Here is a 20,404-nt window from a genome sequence, read left to right on the forward strand (position 1 = left end):
TAGACAACTGCTGTACCACTGAGCCACAACCCCAGCCCCTAGTCTCAGTACTTTTATTGCCCCTCTTTTGTCTTTCAAGTTCAAGTTCCAAACATATCCCAGTGGGTCAACAGGAATCAGACTTAAAATATTCTTTGAAAGGTTTTTGTAGTTGCATATAAAAGCCATACTTCTAATTCCTTTAAGAAACCTGGTTGAAAAAAAAAAGTTGTCTATTTTTCTAGAAAAAATTGGAATGTGGCTAACACTGGTTTTATAAACAATGATAGGTCCTTTTGAAAATTAAATCAAAACAACATCCAGGCTGCCATATGATAGATGGTTTCAAAGCCAAGTGTCCCTGGCCTTTGTGGTAGGTTTTACCTATATCATGGTACAATTTTTGACAGCAAGAAGAAAAAGGTTGTTAATAAGAAATCAGGGTCTTGAATTTTAAGCAAAGATCAAAGGTTGAAAAGGGCCTTTGTTACTGTTTCAGGCAAGTCTTTTGTCCAAACCTCTTGATCTGTAAATACAGTATAGAGAGAACATGGAGGGAATAAGGGCATAAAATGTGCTGTGAGACATCCTGAGAAGCATGAAACCACTCACCAATAATGTCCATTAACACTGACAATGACAATCCGTGAATGTAGATGGCAGGTCCTAAATCTACTTCATTGGAAGGAGAGTATGCTAGTGTTTTCTGGATGATTCCACAGGACAAAGGATGTGGAACCGTACTCATGGGATTCCCTACACCTCACTAAAAAAGAGGAGGAAGCCTTTATGTCCCATAGTCCTAATTTAGAGGACATTGGCTGGATTGCCCTCTTTTTTTTTTTTTTTTTAACACTCTATTTAGTTTTTTAAAAAATATATTTATTTATTTTTTTAATGTGGTACTGAGGATCGAACCCAGTGCCTCACACATGTGAGGCAAGCACTCAACCACTGAGGTATAGTCCTAGCCCTGGACAGCCCTCTTAACAGATACCTGGCCATCACAATAAATCTCATACTTGAGGAAACACTTTTATGACCATCCTAAGAGGGAATGCTGGCCAAACTGTTCCATCACCAACTCACCTCGTTCTTGCTGGGAGTCTTTGGCTGGCACCTTCTGTAAGAGCTTGAGAACCTCTTCCTCTCTGAGGGCTGGGAGATTTGTAAGGTGATGGAGAGTGTAGAGCACTGAATGGCTGTCTCCACCATGTAAATGACATAGAAGATCTCTCTTTGGTATGGGGTTACTGAAAGAAAAAAGTTGGGAGGAAGTTACTGCCCTGCAGAAAGAAGAGTCTCTAGTCCCTCTTGTTTTTCCTCTCTGGCCTATTAAGACCAGAGGTTTTACCTCCTCAAGGTCTGGGTTGGAACACAGGTTTATTTGCCTTTAGGGAAGCACATCCATAAAGTCAGCTTTATTTGTCCATAAAGGGCCTTTCTGGTCAGAGGGGCCAAAAAAAGGCCTATGCAGATTAAATTTCCTAATCTCTACCCTCTCCCCAGCTTCACACTGACATAAGCTTCTGTGGCTTTACTTTGAAGAAAGGTCCCTTGCTACTTCCCTTTCTGCCTGCACTATTTCAGGAAGTGTTGGTGAGATGGGTGAAGAACGAGACAGGAACCCAGACCTATGTTTAGTTATAGGGAAATACATGGCTTTACACATAGTTCAATGAGTATTTGTTGAATAGAAGTGTGACTCGGGATAACATATGAATAAGGACACAAATGATATTTACTTTCTGTATAACCTCGGCCTCAGTTGTCCCACCTTTAAAAAGAATTATCTATCTCACAGAATTATGGTAAGGCTTAATCATCCAGGTAAAGGGATGACAGCAATGCCGGGCATACAGTAAGTGCTTAGGAAATGTGAACCATTATCATCCTGAAATTATGCTCTAGTTATGACTTGACAATCATGGAGAAGATAATAAATACTCATGTTTATTTCCTGGTGTAATAGCTAGAGTAAATATCTGTAGCTGGTCAAATCCTCAACTCAAAACATTTATGTAGAAGATGTCTTGAAATGGCCACACACATAGATCACAGGATCAAGTGTGTCCAATGGTGGGAAGGGGACTGGGTGTACAGTGCTGTACCTGCTCTGCTGTACACACCACTCCAGGACCTCCAGGTGAGCCAACAATGCATCACAGGCATCCCTGAGGAGCTCATCACAGTCTTGGTCCTATTGATAGGGAAGAAGAGATGCTGGCTCAGGTACCTGGCATTCATAGATTGTGATTGACACTAGAACCCTACATTCTGCCTAGGCCCAAAGTCCTATGGCACTCACTTCCAGGGCAACCTGGGATGTGGAATGAGAGTTACCTGAGTCCTGTGGAGTGTCTGCAGCAGCCTCTTAGCTGACTCAAGGCTCTGGCAATGTGTCCAGCCCAGGAGCACGAGCAGGTGACCAAGAGGCCTGAATTCCCTATCGAGCAGGCAACCGAGGCTTGGGAAATCTTCCTCTTTCAGCAGAGTTAGTGCTGTTACCTGTAAGTCAAACATGGCTGCTATAGGCCACTATGTGGACTGGAAAGAATGAATTCTGGCTTGCTGTTCACTGGGGAAAGTAGCTTATTGTACAGTGGAGAGATTTCTGATAATGACAGAAGTGGCCAATTGGGTGAAATAAATATTCACTAAAATATGTCCCTGATTTCTGTTGTAGACCCAGCTCCTAGGACAGCAGCTTGGTACACAGATTGAGGTTCATAAATATCTATTGAATTAAATGAAGTTCAGTTACAATCTGGAGGAAGGTTAGAGTAGTTATTTCCTTATCAGCTATGCCATGTACTACTGCCAGGACCATTTCTATCTTACACTCTCCAGAAAGCTGACATGGTCCTTTGCTGGCAAAGGACCAAAATAAAGTAACTAAAACTATAATTATGAATGCTACTGATTCTCAGAGCCTCCTGTCCCCTGGGACTGTGGGATGAACAGAACCAAATGACTTGCTACTAATTAGATTGCTTGTGTTGCACAAATGAGTGGGAGAGAAATAAGGAATGGAAAAGTCCAGAAGAGTTTTAGGTCCTTCTGTTATGAAGAATAATTTAGACTGACTTACCAGGATCTGCTCCAGGAAATGCTTGCTATTGCTTAGGCAGTAGAAAAAGGCCACTTTCCAAGCCTGGGTGGGATCGGGCATGGAGAACACGGCCAGCATTGCCCGCTCGGGATCTGGATGATCTGGTGAGACTGAACATCAAACCAGACAAGGTTACTGGGAACCAAGAGCTCTTTTTTCCTAAGCCAGAGCCCATTTGAAAAACCAACTGATGTGAGAGCTAGTTCTTTTAAAAATGTAAACCAGGTTTTTTACACTTTATCTTAAAGATAAGCTTTACTTATTTTAGTAGCTTCTGCAAAACTTTCCTGCTATTGCTAATACTCCCTCCCCACATCACCTCTGTACTAACACTAGAAAATCTGTGCTTTCACACACACGAACACCTTATCTATTCTTTCTTTGCCTCTCCTGTTAGATGTCTTGAACAATAAGCAAGGCACTAGTCTAGGGAAACTTCAGAGAGGTTGGACATATCAACATTACCAAAACACAATGAAAAGCAACAAAGGAACACACCTTTTCCAGAGGTTGTAGCTCTTGATGACTTTTCTATGACCTTCTCTGCATAGGTCTGGCTGTAGAGGGACAGCAGGCCCTGTCGAGATTTGTGTAGCAGGCACCCCAGCAGCCGCTCCTCTCGCAGGGGACTCCCCTCAGTCCAGCAGGCCTCTAGCAGTTCCTCACACAGGACACGCAACTCAAGCCCTGGTGGCTCTATAGGGCAACGCAGAGCCTGCAGGGCCCTATAGATGGCATCAACTACTTCAGGGGACCCAGAGTCCTGGCCCTGAAGAGACTGCAGTGCTTTTCGAATGAGGTCCACCAGGTCCTTCTGCAGAAGTGGGTGATAGAGGCTGGTGCTATCATCATTGCCCAGCAGGAGCTCCAACAGGGCCTGTGCTGGCCGGGGAGCCCGTCTCAGAAGATCCCAGAGCACAGAGACAGCTTCGGAGCTCAGTCGAGGGGTCGAGTTCTCGCCTCTCAGACTTCTCTCAGACACAGGGCCTATTGCATCTTGTGCTAAGGTCTCATAAAGCTCCTAAATAGAGGATGAAGAGAGGGATGGGCGTGGTCATGTCTAAAATATTATCATTTATATGTCTTGATGGTTTAGTAGCAGTAGCAAATACTTCTGTAGGAATTACTTTGTGCCAGATTCTGTTCTAGGCCCTTTACACACAAGAACAAAATTAATCCTTACAATAATCTGAAGAAGAAAATACTACTATTACCCCCATTTTATAAAGAGATTGAGGCTAAGAGAGATTAACTCAATTCCCCAAGGCTTCCATGCTCAAGCTAGCCCCAACCCACTGCTTCCAAAAAGTGTGTACTGGTAACTTAAATTGGGGACTGCAAATTCATAGAACAGATAGGTAAGATATTATGCCCATCTAAAGGTATTTGAATTTACTTTGTATAGTCCAGTCTTCCTTTTATAAAACCTTTCTTCTATAGTTTGAAGGTATTCTTTGAAAGCTCATGTATTGGAAACTTTACCCCATTAGGCTTAGATAATATTAGTGGTTTTATAAGAAGAGGGAGAGAGACTTGAGCTAGCACAATAATTCTGTCTCGCCTTGTGATGCCTTCTACCATTTTGTGATGCAGCAGGAAGGATTTCAAGAGATGCTGAGCAGATGCCAGTGCCATGCTCTTCTTCCTAGCACACAGAACCACAAACTAAACAAACCTCTATTTTTCATAAATTATCCAGTCTGTGTATTCAGTTACAGAAGTAGAAAAGAGACTAAGACACTTTTAAAATATTTTCAATCCACACAATTTCAATGTAATTAAAAATTAGTACCATATGGAGACTAAATTGTCTCATGGGTATTAGTCTTTCCTCCCCAACCAGACCATTAGCCCTCAAAAGCAAGACTCTAGTTAGCCTGTTTGTAGAGTAAGGTGGGGGGAGAAAAGGAGGATACGAAGTAGGTTATTTCTCACACTTCAGGCACGTGCCTATAAATGGTGTTTTTGCAATGCCTGTTCATTAAGTGAGATGATGAGTCTTTGACCCAGTACAAGTGAAAGTCCCCACTTTAAGAGTACTTGCTTAACGTTCAAAACCCTGGGGTTGATCCCCAATACCAGAAAAAGGAAAGAAAGAAAAAAAATAAGTAAAGAGCTTCAGAACATATATCAAACATGTATGTGGTAATTCATACATACTACATAGTTAATACTTAGAATACTGAATTCCCAGAAGGTTGTTGTGAGGAATTATTGTAACACATTCAGTGTACCTGCTATAGAAGATATTTACCAAATATTAGTTCCTCTCTCTTCATATTTGTTATCATCTACTGGTCAAAATTTCAAATATCTTAGCTTAAATCCATGTTATTTATTCCTTCTATGTGAAAAAATCGATCCCAAGCTATAGTTAGTACCTCTGGAGAATCTACCTCAAAGGATTCTAATATTAGAAAAGTTTGCCTTCTTAACCTCCCCTCACAGGGGCTTCTACCTTGTCTTCCCTGAGAATAAGGTGCAGCTAACATCTTGGAGACATTTTTTCTGATGGGTCTCTGAAAGTTGGGCTTGTTTAGAGACAGCACAGATGGCCTTAGGCTCTTTCTCACCTTGAGGATGTCCTCTGGAATGTCACCTTGGAGGTCTTCAGACAAAAAAAGAAACTCAAGCTTTCTCCGGATGATGGCAGGGAGTAACTTCTAGAAGGAAGTATAGAGATTAGGCATATGCTTTTTTAAACAAATATTAAAATAAGAAATTCTGAAACAAATTTTTAATAATATTTTAATATTAAACAAATATTAAGGGCTGGAGTTGTAGCTCAGTGGTAAAGTGCTTGCCTTGCATGCATGAGGCACTGGGTTCAATCCTCAGCACCACATAAAAATAAATAAAATAAAGATATTGTGTCCATCTACAACTAAAAAATAAATAAAAAAACCCCAAAACTCAAATATTAAAATAAGAAATATTAAAATTATTTCTCTCCAGTTAGTTTCATTTCTGCTACTTCTCTAAAATAAAGTATTTTTAACCACTAAATTGAGTATGTTTTCAGATAACTTTCTTATAAACCAAGACAGTTAAACTTGGACAAATTCCTCTCTTAAAAACTAATGATAAAGCCTATACGGATTGGCTTTAAATTCCAAGGTTTGTTCCTTTCGTATGACTTTCTTTTCTTTTCTTTTTTCTTTTTTTAAATCACTTGAGCTCTTTTCCCAATAATCTCCCTTGCTATGTCCAAAACACCCGGTCATGGGTAAGTTTGGGTGGGTATGGCCCACATAATCTTCTTTTAGTCCAAATCCCTGTTTCTGGTATTTATTATACTCAATATTAGGTGGAGAAGAAAGTAAAGGGGGAAGGGATCTAATGTTTATTCATAATTATTATTATGGTGTTTTGTATATCACATTTTTAAAAATTTCATTTAATTTCCAAACCAAACTTGTTGCAAATAGTTATATATTTTTACAGATAATCTTTATAGAGATGAAGTAGTTGGGAGTATTTTCAAATTATTCCAAACATGAAAAGGAAAAAGTGAATCATAAATAAATAAATATACATGCATTATATGTATACATATACACGTTTGTTTTATATATATATATATATAAATTTATACATATATATCATCTCTCTCTCTCTCTCTATATATATATATAATACACACACACACACATTTTTTCTTTTGTGGTGCCATGGATTGAACCCACAGCTTCCTGAAGGTTGGGTTAGTACTCTACCACTGAGCCACATTCCCCAGCCCAAAAGATAACTTTTGTTTTTGTTTCTTTGAGACAGGGTCTCACTATGTGGCCTTGAATTCCTGAGTTCAAGTGATCCTCCTGCCTCAACCTCCCAAGAGCCTGGGACTACAGGTATGTGCAATCATGCCGGCTGATCCCAATGTTTGTTAATGAGACCATGCCATCAGCAATGTCCAATGTATGAATAGAGAGGAAGCCTATGACCCTTTCTATATTTGCTTGTTTCACAATAATTTCCCAACACCTGCTCCTGAAAACTCAAAATAGAGTCTTTTGTTTTTCTAGAAACAAAAATAAGAGCCTGGGACTAATTCTGCAAACAATGAATTAGAGACATTCATAAATCAGGACTCTGATTAAAGCTTCCCAAAGATGAGTTTTACTGGAAGGCAGGAAGCACCTGTAGGAGTGTGTGTGTATGTGTATGTGTGTATGTGTGTGTGTGTGTGTGTATGAGAAGTGGTTAGAACACAAGAGGACACTTTCTCCTTTCATGTGCCATTTATCACATCAAAGGCTAGCATGATCTAATGTGTTTATAGTCCAAAATCTTATTACTTCTTAGCATACTCTTTCCTAACATGTACCAATTCCATATGAATGCTTGTATAATGCTCAACATTGGAAGTTCATGCTGAGAAGCTGAATAGTGTTTCTTTTGAGAAGTGGAAAAAACAGATAAGATATCTAAGACAACAAGTCCTTAATATTCTGGTTAACATTTTAAGTCTTTATTTAGAATTCTAAAGAATGATTAGCTTATATTTATTTTATTGGTGAATTTACTTTAAGCATATGCAGGACCATAAATGACTAATATTTCTAAAACAGCCAAGAAGTTGCTCACTGTTTCTAAGCACAGATTTCCTTACTATAAAAGCAACGTATGCTCAATGTTGGTGAAAATTAGAGTATACAAATACGAAAACTAAAAAACTATATATGTTATAAATATATAAAAAAATCTAATCTTCCTAATGGAGGAGAACTTCTATGTTGTGGTCTAAGAGCACTCAGGTCATTTTCTATGCATGTATTTAAGCATGTATACCACACATACTTTTTTCTAAACTGCTTTTATTCACTTGGAGAATATAAACATTCATGTCACTGAAAATCGTATTCCATGTAATTTTCAATAGTGGCATAGTATTTTACATATAAATATACTTCATTTATTAACCAGTCCTGTACTGTGGAAAGGGGAGTGGTTTCTAGTTTTCCCGTATTAGAAGCTGTATAGCAGTGAACATCTGCACAGTTAAATCTTTGTACATATCTAGATATACGTAGAGATAACTCCCTGCATGATAAAGAGATAGAAGACAAAGGTGAATGAAGAAAAGGAAAAACAATCATTGCTTCGTTTAACAATTGCAAAGGAAGCTTTTTGGCAGATGGTGGGATCATTGAAAAGAACAGATAGCCAGCACATTCTTAGAAGATGAAGGCACTTTAAGAATGCATTTGAAATATTGGGCCTTATATAAAGTTTTAAAATTCTGAGCAACAAAAACATTCTTATAACTATTTAAATAAGCAAGTCATCAGAGCTTTAAAGACCAAATGATCTGTGCTGTTGGAAGAAACAAGAACCACTCTTGGTCTGCACCTAAGAAGCCAGGGAAGTGAACAAAAGTATTCTCACAAACATTTAAATTAAACGAGTTACCAGAGCTATATAGACTAAATGATCTGTGATGTTAAAAACAAAACAAAACAAAACCAAAAAACCAAACAAACCCAAGGAGCCAGAGAATTGAAATCCACTGCCTGATATAGCTGAGCAACTATCTAGAAAATAAGTGACCAATCAGGCATCAAGTAAGCAAACAGCTTCCACTGAGAGATAAATTCATTTGGTTTGACAAATTTCATGTCTGTACTAGAGATCCTTCATCAGTCATAAGATTTTTTTTCTTTAAGATATTACTGCAGCTATGATATTTCTACTTTATTTCTTTATTGCATATGTAATTTTTATTTTTTAATTAATTTTTTATTTTATATGACAGCAAAATGCATTACAATTCTTATTACACATACAGAGCACAATTTTTCATATCTCTGGTTGTATACAAAGTATATTCACACCAATTCATGTCTTCGTACATGTAGTTTGGATAATAATGTCCATCACATTCTACCATCATTTCTAACCCCATGCACCCTCCCTTTCCCTCCTATCCCTCTGCTCTATCTAGAATTCATCTCATAGTGGGGTAGGGAGAGGGAGCATGGGAGGATATTTCTACTTTAGTTCAAGTTTTTTTCTTTTAATTCTAACTCTTAATTATCCTGTATCATCATTTTTCAGTCTTTTCTCTCTCTTCTCCCTTCCTGCTACCTTTCTGTCTTTTCTCTTTAGTAGGCAGTTTGCCAACACCTGGGTAAGCGATACATTTAGATCAGCAATTTGTTACTTTCTGACAGCTATGTGAAGGACAAATGTTCCATTAAAGACAAAATTAATCCTCATGACTGAGGGAGTAAAAATAAGAAAAATTAGGCTAAATGACAGACATTTCAAAAACAGAAGTTCTCACTTTTAACTCCATGTAGGCCAAAAAATAATGTTGAAGTATGAAAAGCAAAGGATTAGGAGTCAGATCTTGGTTTCAGCTCCAGTTCTGTCAATTAACTATATGGTATGTCAAAGGTTCCTCACTTAAGTCAACCAATCCCTTCTTTTTTCTTTTTTTCCTTTCCTGTCCTTTCTTTTTGAGATGGGGTTTTGCTGCCACGCCCTTTAGTTCCTAGACTCAAGCAATCATTCTACCTCAGCCTCTTTAGTGGCTGGGACTGGCTGGGACTACTTGTATGTACCACCTTGCCTGCCTCCTCACTTAAATCTTAAATTTTCTGGTTCAATATGAAATTGATTCACAGAAATTCCTTCAATGGATCTCTATCTCTAATAATAAGCTCTTCTAAAAGAGATTTTGGAAGATTTCCTTAAAAAAAAAAAAAAGAAAGCACTATCTTATCAGTTTTCTTTCACTATTAATTTGCTATATTTTTATATTTAGTTAAATTTTAATTCAATTCTTATGCATTATTAAATTACTAACAGGGCTTACATCCATAGATTTCACTGTTTTAGACTAGTGAAAAGATTTTTAGTATAAAAACTAATACTTGAATGCTGAATAGATCCAAATGTATGGGTTCTTATTTTATTTGCTATCTTGACACTTTAACTGAGTTTTGCCAAGTTCTCTTTAAGCACAAGACTCATAGCGGTATTTAAAAAAAATGGCATCATCATTGGCTTTTATATGCCAATGTATGTTAGTGAATTAATGAAGGAATTTAGGTAAGGAGACAGCAATAACAGTTTAAACAACTCTCACTGATAATACTGAGAGAGATTATGACCACTTTTATAATAAAGGAAGTAACAAATAGACGGAAAATCCCATAACTACTTCTAAGTTCTTCTCAGTGAATGCCTTCGGAGAAAATTTAAATGTAAATTTTCTTACCTTTTCCTGGGCCAACCATTTTTCTAGTACTAGTAGCCAGAGCCAGGCTAATCTTTGAGGGCTGATGTCCTGCTCACATCTGAATAAAGTGAAAAGAAAAATTTTGTAAAACAGAGTTTCTACTGACCCTTTCTCTTTTTGTAATCCAAAATTTAGTTTTTAATAAATCAGAAAGTCCATTTAAGCCTGAACACGAAAGTCCTAATAAAATTTTTCAGTTATATATAGTAGCTCAATAAAACATAAACCCTAGAATAGAGCTGGCAGCTTCCTTGAAAGTCTCTAACCAACCTCTACCAATCTTTTTTATTTTTTGAGACAGGGTCTTGCTACATTACTCAGGCTAGTGTCCAATTCCTGGGCTGGGCCCAAGAGAGTCTCCCGAGTGTCTGGGATGAAAGGCATTCTTCACTATGGCCAACTTAATCTTATTTATTTATTTATTTGGTACTGGGGATTGAACCCAGGGGTGCTTTACCACTGAGCTACAACCCCATCCCATTTTATTTTTAATTTTAAGACAGGGTCTTGCTATGTTGCTTAGGGCCTCGCTAGGTTGTTTAGGAAATTGCTAAATTACTGAGGCTGGCTTCCAATTTGTGATCCGCCTATTTCAGCCTCCTGAGTTGCTGGGATTATAGATGTGTGACACTGTGCCCAGTGAGTTAGTCTTACTTTTAAATATAATATTACAGAGAAAATTGCAACAGCTAATTCTATCTAAAGTATATTCTTAAACATAAACAATTAATCAAATATAAAAGAAAAAAGGAAGTTCATAAAAATTTATTTTTAATTATATGCAAAAGAGTTTTAGGAATTCATAAGCCTTTCTTTGAAATTAGTAATGCAGACAATAACCAGCTAGATCCTAAACAAATAAAGGAAGAAAAGGATCATTTGTTTCTCTATTCTTTATGTGCTAATACAATACTTCAATACTGTAAATAATGGTTAAAGTAAGGACAAGCCAAGGAAAGACAAAAACAGTACATTTCATTCCTATACCACTAGTAATAGCACCATCAGGCAGAACTTCATTAAAAATCTAGGATGGAGACAAGGAAGGGTTATAGTGCAAATAAAAAGAGGTGAGGAAATTCTTTTGCAGTGATGCAATAGTTCTGTATCTTTATTACTATGGGATAATATGGATAATATTGCATAGAATTACCAATAACAAATGAATGCAGACTTAAAAAATGGTGAAAACCAAATCAGGTTTTAGTGAACAGTAATATACCAGTGTCAATTTCCAGGTTTTGATATTGTACTATAGTTATATGAGATGGCACAATTAGTGGAAACTGGGAAAAACTACACCAAAATCTAGACTAGAGCAGGATTTGCTTTTTGGAGGTAAAGAAAATACTTTTTAATGCACATATGCCAAGAAATGGTGGTTTAAGGCACAATTTGGTGGCCAGGCTTAAATCCAGTTCTAGGTCATAACCCCCAACCAATGGACTATATTGGTAAAAGTAATGGGCATATATTAGGAAAATTTCAGAGTATGTGAAATATACTGTGCTCTGCTAATTCTTAGAAGATGGTTGAATGGACCACATTAACCAAAGCCCACATATTGAACCATATGTCTTCTATCCTGAAATTCCCTGTCAAAAAGGGAGATCCTTACCTCAGCAGATCTGGACACAGCACCAGTGCCCGAAGTATGTCTTCCACCCTCTTTGGGATATCCCCGTGCCCCTCGTGTAGCTGATGTACACATGCCTGTGCCAGCTCCCATTCTCCCCTCCGCAGGCACTCACAGAAAAACCCCAAAAGCTGTTTCAAGGTAGCAGTTTCTTCTTCTCCAAATGGATGATTCATTTTCCCAGCACAGAGTGCAGGGAGATAGACAGAGATGAGTTAGGCGGAACACATCCTCAATTTTCTCATTCGTGGAGCACCTCCTAGGAACAACGTACCACAGTGAGAAGAAACGGAACTCTATTTAAACCAGCAACTACTGGCCCGACTAGGAAAGGCGGGAATTACTCTCCTTATTAAGTTTAATTTGATGTTACCATCTCTTTTTAAGACCTACCACGTTCTCCAAAGTGTGGATACCAATGAAGATCCTATATTTAATAATATTAACCATCGTATTAGCCCGGAGTCCGACCCATAACTTGACTTCCATATTCTCTCTTAAACACTGTGCCAGTCCGGCTCCAAATCCCCAGATGGTCGCCGCGGCAAGGATGAAAAATTAAGCAGGAATTCCCCTCGTTTGAGCCTTCAATTAAGCCAGAGGATTGAAGACCAGGAGACGAAAGCCTGAAGTGGAGGGCTAGCGGGGGAAGGGGCGTGAGGGAGGCAGGGACACTTACTACCCGGGTCTTGGAGAGCGCCCTGCTTTCTCCCTGGCGCCTTGTACTCACCTGCTCCCCGCGCCCAAAGCAAAAGAGCTTCCAGCGCAGCCATATTTGGGACGAGTCAGGTGACACATCCTCTGTGAACAGAGGCGGTGTGGGCGGTGACGACGGTTGACAGTGCATTCCTATTGGCTCAGTGGAGGGAGGACGTAAATTTAGTGCCATGTTTGAGTCACGTGATGCCATCTCACCAGTAGCAAAAGCTCGGAAAGAGTTAATTCAGCTGGCTTGGCTAGGGACCAGCCCCTCTCAATTACAGCTCCTCCTCTCAACACTTTCAATTCTGCCTTCGGTGGAGCAGGTGGCAGGAACAAATGATATTCCTCTATTTTTTTTCCCTGCTCTTCATAGCATTGGAAGTCAACACTTGTTTAGCGCCAACCAGTGACAATGCTTTGCTAGACTCTAGGGATACCAGGGCTATTCTCCATTATTATTCAACTTGGGCTCTCTTATAATCCCAGAGCTCTGTGGTCTGAATTTTCATATTCTTCTGCTTCACTCCATTTATTTATTTCCTCATTTTCTCAGCAACCGTTAATTGAACAATGTGCCAGGTCCATTTCCCTCGAATGAGGCAAGATACCTCTTCTCAAAGGAGGGGTGCAGGACAATAATTAGGTTACAGTGGTCTAAATTATAAAATCGAGGTATGCATGGAGGAGTTGCACAGGGGAGAGCAAAGAACGAACAAAGGCTTTTTGCGAATAATACTCTGAAATCAAGTCTTAATGGTATATTAGATTTCCTCACTGTGACTGTATTTACACAAACCTTCTGTTTGCTTTCTTTTGTGTTTGTTTTCAGCTAGAGACCCATGGGTTTCCCCAATGTGTGTTTTTCAGTTCGAGCAATTTCAATAAGCAGTTCCCAAACTATTTTTGAAAAGGGCAAATTAAACACAAGATCCTCTTCTAAAAACTCTCTGTGATGAGCAGATTGATATCTATCCCCCAGAAAACATGCCTCTCTCGTACATTAAACAATTTTTAAATGTTATAGTGCATGAAAGAAAATAGAAAACTCCAAGCAAGGTTTCCTTTGCTTCACACTCTCTTGGTGATGTTCCTACACCGGATTTTGAGGATCACTATAATGAGAAATTGACTCTGATTCGTAGCTCATACATAGATTTAGGTATCAGAACTACAATTCCCAGTAATCATCGGAGCCACCTGGGCTTGTGCTTGCCTCTGATTGGATAAATAGCCATGATGACGACCAACCAGCGCTCCGGTTGTTGTTCTGCGGCGCTTTCCGCGGGAAACTGTGTGAAGAGTGGGGGAAACTTTGAAAGTTGGAAGCTGCACACTTGGTACTGGAAAGTTTCTTGTGGAGAACAGTTATAGGGAAGTGGGTATTCTCATTATTTCCGGTTCCCTTCCTGAGCCCGTGGATATTGCTGTCGGGGTGGTGGAGAGCCTCTCTTGGATGCTGGGTAGGGCTCTTGACGGGAATCCCGCTTCAGGTCGGGTGGCCTTTGCGGGGATGGGGTGGGGGGATGCTTGGAAGGTGCCCTTTGTGGGGGAAAGCTTTTTCCTCCCGTAACGTTTTCATCTCCCCTCTCCCAGGCGCACACATACCATCACCACTTAAGACAGATCGGGGTCTAGAGAATCTTGTCGTTAGGGGAAGTTCAGGGACGGTGTCACTTCAGGTGGTGTTGAAGAGCTTGGAATAATCTAGACTCGTTCCTGGATTCGGAGGCGGGCTCCACCAATGGTTTAGGTGTTTGACTTGCGCGTTTCTCAACTTCGTGTCTCAATAGCCTTATCTGTAAAATGAGGTAAAACATCCAAATTTCAGATAGTATTGTTACTTCACAGTTTTCATTAAACGTCTAACAGGATTTTTCTTGGTGGCGGAGTGGAAAGAGCTCAATTTTCGGGGTTTAAGTTTCTCTCCTCGCCTCCAAAACGCATAGATGGGCACACACGTACGCAGCAGGAAGAAACAAAGATGCCTTAATAATATTATGAAACAAATATGTACAAAGTATGATGGAAATGTTGGAGAGGAAGAGTCCTACTCTGGGGAAGCCCTTGTGGAGGGAAGTCAGGGAGTCTAGAGGGTGCTTGAGTAACCTACCAAGAAACGTTTTGGCTGGAGAGCAGGTTAGATGATGTTTGCTGAATGAACCGAGCGCTGTGTGCCAGCCACAACCTAAGTCTTTTAACCCCTTGCTGCTATCCTATGAAGTTGATATTAAAGTTACCTCAGTTTTACAGATGAGGTAACCAATATACTGGCAGGTAAGTAACTTTTTCCAGGAAGGACAGGATATGAGCCTTGCAATTTGATGTGTGAATGAACGTACAGGACCCACCTTTAAAGTTTTAAAAATATGATCCTAAGAAGTATGGAATTTATTCTGTGGCCTGATGTGCCTGTGGGATGTTTTAATGGATAAAAGTAAGTTTTTAGAAAACTGGCAAGACTGTGACACTGACCTAACTTTTTCAGGCCCATTGGCGATTTTTTCCGATCAGCTCCCATAGCACTTAAATAGCAACACTTACTGCATGACTGTGGTTATTTGTGTATACGTACATCTCTTTGCATTTCTCCACTGTGTGTACCCAAAGGGGAGGAAATCTATCTGAATGATTCTTCTGTCCCAGAGTTCAGCAGAGTTTGTACTTAAGAAGTGTCTGTGGAAGGAACAAATTGAATGGAATGTTTTTTATTTCTTTGTTTTTGTTTTTGGTAAAATGGGGAGTGACCAAAAACAGTATGCAGTAGTCCAGGCCTTGTTAAAACAAAGTTAGCAGATTGGTTATTGTTAAAAATCTCTGTAGTTTGGGGGTTACTTTTTTGGTGGTTGTTCTATTTTTGACCCACTGAATTTATCAGTCTAAATGGTATTATTGCCTGGAACTACCTGATCTGAAAAGATACTAAACAATAATCTAGCAGGTAGATGTCACTTTGTAAACTTTCTATTGAGGAAAACAAATCAATACTAAGAAATTCCCATTAGAAAATGAGGATCATATATTTTATGTTTGTGGAATGTGTTCCAAAATATTACTGATAATTATATTGCTTTTTTCCCCTGGAGCAATGATGAGTTCCTATTTCTACTCTTTTCAGAGAATGCTTTGCCACCTCAGGTGAGGTACACAGCCTTTCCTTTGTATGCATTATTATTGTTAGGGAAGTCATAATGATTCTGTTCTAGCTCTCCAAAAACAAACATTTCATGAGCCTCATTTGCTCTCAGCAAGGTACAACAAGAATGAAATTTAATTGCATTGATATTATAAGCAGCTGTTATAATAAAGAACAATTTTGATTTATAGATAATAACCATAATAAATCTCATTTGATTCTGGTTTGTTCTGGCTCCTAGAAAAAAGGAAGGTTTAATATGATTCTGGACTTGCAGTAGGGTGTAATGGTTAAGAAGATAGGTTTCAGTCCGGTACAGTGGCGCATGCCTGTAATCCCAGTGGCTCAGAAGGCTGAGGCAGGAGGATCACAAGTTCAAAGCCAGCCTCAGCAAAAGTGAGGCACTTAGCAATTCAGTGAGACCCTGTCTCTAAGTAAAATACAAAATAGGGCTGGGGATGTGGCTCAGTGGTCGAGTGCCCCTGAGTTCAGCCCCCCCGCCCCCCAACACACACAAAGAAGATAGGCCTCAGAGTCAGATTGCTGGGTTCTGAATCCACCATTTATTTTTTTAAAAAATATTTTTATTAGTTATTGATGGACCTTTATTTATTTATTTGCTTATATGTGGTGCTGAGAATCAAACGTAGTGCATCACACATGCTAGGCAAGCGCTCTACCACTGAGCCACAACTCCAGCCCTATCATTTACTTTTTCTGTTAGCAGACATTTCCAGTTTAGTTTTCTCATATGTAAAAGAGGGTCCAATAATCTACTTTCCTTTTAGGCCTTTTGAAAATGTTATATGTGATAATTAAGGTAAAGCTTTTGGAACAGTGCCTGGCATAAAGGAGGTACTCAATAAATTTAGCTGTTATTGTTATAGTGCAATAAAAATAAAGACTTCTAGGGGTGCTGTTTGGATATATGCCTTGAATTAATTACATATCCAAATAAACTATAAATATCCTGACAATCTTAAGATGCTATATAATTATGAAATATATAACAATATTTATGGAATAAATATCAAAGAATTGTGTGAAATGCACATTCTGAGGTTGTCTTGTTTTGTGTGTTGAATAAATAGGTGTTTCCTCCTCTTTAAAGCCATCATTTTTTCTTTCTTAATCAATTACATATCACGTTTCATTTTGCACATGGAGAAACTTGAAAAAATTTTTATTTTATAAAGTGTTTTGGAAAGCCCATCCACTATCATGTATATTATTTTCTGATGTTCTTTTCAAGGTTCTTCTTTTCTTTGCTGGATCTGGAAGCATGGGTAGCAAGAAACTAAGACGAGTGGGTTTAACTCAAGAGCTGTGTGACCGTCTGAGCAGACATCAGATTGTTACCTGTCAGGTAAAACTTAATAGTTAATTTTTTTTCGTTAAGAGATTTTATGCCCAATTAACTTTAAGTAAATATACTTTAATAATTCTTTTTTCTTTAATGGCTAATCACCTTAGCCATGATCCTTTGTTTTATTTTAAATTTTTTTTAAGTTGTAGATGGACACAATACCTCTATTTAATTTATTTATTTTTATGTGGTGCTGAGGATTGAACCCAGCGCCTCACTCGTGCTAGGCAAGCACTCCACCTCTGAGTCAAAACCCCAGTCCACTTTGATAATTCTTAAACCTGGAACATAAAAACTTAGGTTTGCCCCCACATCTTTCCCCCCCATCCCCCCCCAAAAAAGTTGAATGATGGTGCTTTTCCATAAGCCACTTAGGTTGCATTTCCAAATGTAATTTCATTTACTGAAATTTAATATTTTTGCATTTTAGGGGATGTAAGGTGAAATATACTCATACCATTTATTTGGGGCTGTACAGAAATTTTTATCTACTTTTTGTAGTTACATAAGAAATTCTACTCAAATTAGGAGATGGTATTCAACATGGGAAATTTCTCTTGGAAGAGAAATTAATAGTTACAACTAATTTTTAGTACTATTTTCTTATTAATGAAGGCTGAGAAATACATAGAGCAAATATTGCATTTTTAATAAGCACTGTAATGAAATAATTTCCTTTCAGGAGGGGGGAAAAAGTTTAATGATTTATTTTAGGATTTTATCCTTAACAAGATAGATATCAGAGCATACTTGATTCTTTTTGAATCAGTTGGTGTGTTAAGTGCATCTGTGGTTCCTCCATTATACATTTAATAATCCTCTTGTTCATATTTCAGAATGCTCTAAAAAGTATGAAATTTAACATTCCACATTCAGCTCTATTTTCTCTCAATTATCAAATACTTTATCTGAGTAAACTTTAAATTAGAAATAAACACCTTTTATTTTTTCAGTACTTAGGATCAAATTCGGGGCCACATGCATGCTAGGCAAGTGCTCTGCCACTGAAGTGTACCCCAAAAAATACATTGCAACCTGACATTCTCTGGGTGCATACAAATATGCACCAGATTCTTTCTGGTATAGGCCCAGATTCTTTCTGGTACAAGTGCAGTGTTCATATAAACCTGAATTGGATGCTACTGCTATGTAATGTTGCCTGGTATGTCTTCTGATATATGCTGATTGAACTAATAATTAGAATATAAGATTATGTCATCATATTTTTAGTTAAGGCATGTTTAGGGGAAAAATACAATAAAAAAATGCATAGGGCTGGGGTGTGGTTCAGTGGTAGAGCATTTGCCTAGCATGTGTGAGGCCCTAGGTTCAATCCCTAGCACAGCAAAGAAGAAAGAATGCATAAATCTTTGATATGCAAATAATTACATTTTTAACTACATATGGGCAATGTCAATTGAAAATTTCCTTTTATTCCAATATCCTTGTTTCACATTTGTGTTTAAAATATTCTCTTTGTCTCTTTAGGACTTTTTATGTCTTTCCCCACTGGAACTTATGAAGGTAACTGGCCTGAGTTACCGAGGTGTCCATGAACTTCTGCGTATGGTCAGCAGGGCCTGTGCCCCACAAATGCAAACGGTATCATCTATTTTTTGATTTGATTATGCAATGATTCTTTGTCTCATTTAAAATTTTTTTTTGGATGAAGCAAAAGTAGAGATGAGTACTTCAGAAGTATCAAGTATCTTACCATAATGTTAGTCCTCTAATGAGAATACATGTGAAAAATTTATGAGGTTTATAAAATCATACGAGACAATTCCTAAATGTAGGAATTAGGGAGCAACAGGAAGTTTTCTTTTTTCTGCAGCTAATAGTGGTATTTCAAAAGGTCATCTTTATTTGTCATTTATTTGGGTAAGATTTGAGGACTTTGTGGTTAAATTATAACATACTCAATTTTTTAATGTCCTTTTTTCTCTGTCATACTTAACTTTTACCATCATTACTTACTCCATATCATAAAATACATATACTTGCTTATTAACTGAACAAATAATGTCCAAAATGTTATCCTTACTCTTGGGAAAAGCTGAAGTTCTTTATAATAAGCCCTCATCAAAATGTACTTTTTTTTTTTTTTTAATGCTTTTTGTTTTGTAACTGTAGCTTTTCAGAATGTAGATTTTGAACACAGTGGAAAGATCTTGTTTTCTCAGAACAAGAGTTGCCTAAAAGTCGGTTCTGTTTGCAGATGTATTTATTTGTATGGATTGCAATTTATTTACCTTATCTATTATCTTATTTTGAAATTTGGTAACCATTCAATAAAGTAGGGTACAATTTCCTAAAAAAGGAAAGAAAGCTGGAATGTTAGTTTCATTTGAAACTTCTAAAAACAATGAGTTATCTGAACTACAGATATTTTCCTTAGTTCACATTTAGCTTGTGACCTAAGGACCTTACAGATGGGATAGTCCGAAGGAGAATTAGAATCAGAATTAGAAATCAGAATTAGGTACTAGTCTTGGTTTATCATTGATTTCATTGCTTTGAACAGCTCTGTTAGCTTTCTATGGCTGTGACAAAGTATCTGACATAAACATATAAGGAGGAAAGGTTCATTTAGGCTCATGGTTTCAGGGGTTTCAGTCCAAGATTAGTTGGTTCTTTTGTTTTTAGGCCTTTTTCCAGGCAGAACATTATGGTGGGGAGTGTGTGATAGAGCAAAGCTGCTCACCTCCTGGTGGCTGGAAAGCAAAGAGACAAAATGTCCTAACATCCCCTTCAGTGAATGGCAAGCCTGCAGTGACCCAGCTTCCTTTAGTAGGGCTTACCTCCCAGAGGTTCCACTACTTCTGAATAGCTCCACAGTCTGGTGACCCAGCCTTTAGCAGATGGGCCCTTGGGGAACATTTATGTTCCATACCACAAGCTGTCTTTGTTTTATATGAGAAGGTAGAAAGTTTTAAAAAGTACATGTTGATTTTGTGACTAAATTCAAATTAAGTTGTTACTATATTCAAAGTTATAAAGAACCAGGGAAACCTTTTAATTTGACTTCTGTCATTTTAAATGGTAAATATCTAAGGCTTTGCACACTGTAATCCCAGTGGCTTGGAAGGCTGAGGCAGAAGGATCTCAAGTTCAAGCCCAGCCTCAGTAACTTAGTGAGACCCTATCTCAAAATAAAAAATAAAAAGGACTGGAGATGTGGCTCAGTGGTCAAGTACCCCTGTGTACCAAAAAAAAAAAAAAAAAAAAAA

At 38.1% G+C, this 20,404-nt stretch overlaps 2 protein-coding genes across 10 annotated transcripts in view; one reads left to right on the plus strand and one right to left on the minus strand.

Annotated features, from left to right (window-relative positions):
- The window catches only part of Zfyve26 (zinc finger FYVE-type containing 26), a 59,645-nt gene extending 46,853 nt beyond the window's left edge, over positions 1-12,792 (minus strand). For 3 of the 4 annotated variants that reach the window (XR_007345758.1, XR_007345759.1, XM_015490422.2), the window contains exons 1-9: positions 12,704-12,792; positions 11,956-12,232; positions 10,317-10,395; positions 5,665-5,754; positions 3,590-4,112; positions 3,071-3,201; positions 2,323-2,487; positions 2,091-2,179; positions 1,069-1,232 (exon numbers count right to left, since the gene is read on the minus strand). Coding sequence is in view for 2 of the 4 variants with exons in the window: in XM_015490422.2 (XP_015345908.1) it covers positions 1,069-1,232; positions 2,091-2,179; positions 2,323-2,487; positions 3,071-3,201; positions 3,590-4,112; positions 5,665-5,754; positions 10,317-10,395; positions 11,956-12,149 (1,435 nt within the window). In the remaining 2 variants the exon portion in view is untranslated. The remainder of the gene's footprint in view (positions 1-1,068; positions 1,233-2,090; positions 2,180-2,322; positions 2,488-3,070; positions 3,202-3,589; positions 4,113-5,664; positions 5,755-10,316; positions 10,396-11,955; positions 12,233-12,703) is intronic. The other variant, XM_015490432.2, reaches the window with a different exon arrangement.
- Positions 12,793-13,910: 1,118 nt separating this feature from the next.
- Rad51b (RAD51 paralog B) overlaps positions 13,911-20,404 on the plus strand; it is a 572,244-nt gene continuing 565,750 nt past the window's right edge. For 5 of the 6 annotated variants that reach the window (XR_007345763.1, XR_007345764.1, XR_007345760.1 and 2 more), the window contains exons 1-3: positions 13,911-14,050; positions 17,061-17,174; positions 18,663-18,776. Coding sequence is in view for 2 of the 6 variants with exons in the window: in XM_048798566.1 (XP_048654523.1) it covers positions 17,091-17,174; positions 18,663-18,776 (198 nt within the window). In the remaining 4 variants the exon portion in view is untranslated. Of the gene's footprint in view, positions 14,136-17,060; positions 17,175-18,662; positions 18,777-20,404 lie in introns of all 6 variants that reach the window. The other variant, XR_007345762.1, reaches the window with a different exon arrangement.

Source organism: Marmota marmota, unplaced genomic scaffold, assembly GCF_001458135.2.
Source record: "Marmota marmota marmota unplaced genomic scaffold, marMar, whole genome shotgun sequence".
In the NCBI taxonomy this organism is placed as follows: domain Eukaryota; kingdom Metazoa; phylum Chordata; class Mammalia; order Rodentia; family Sciuridae; genus Marmota; species Marmota marmota.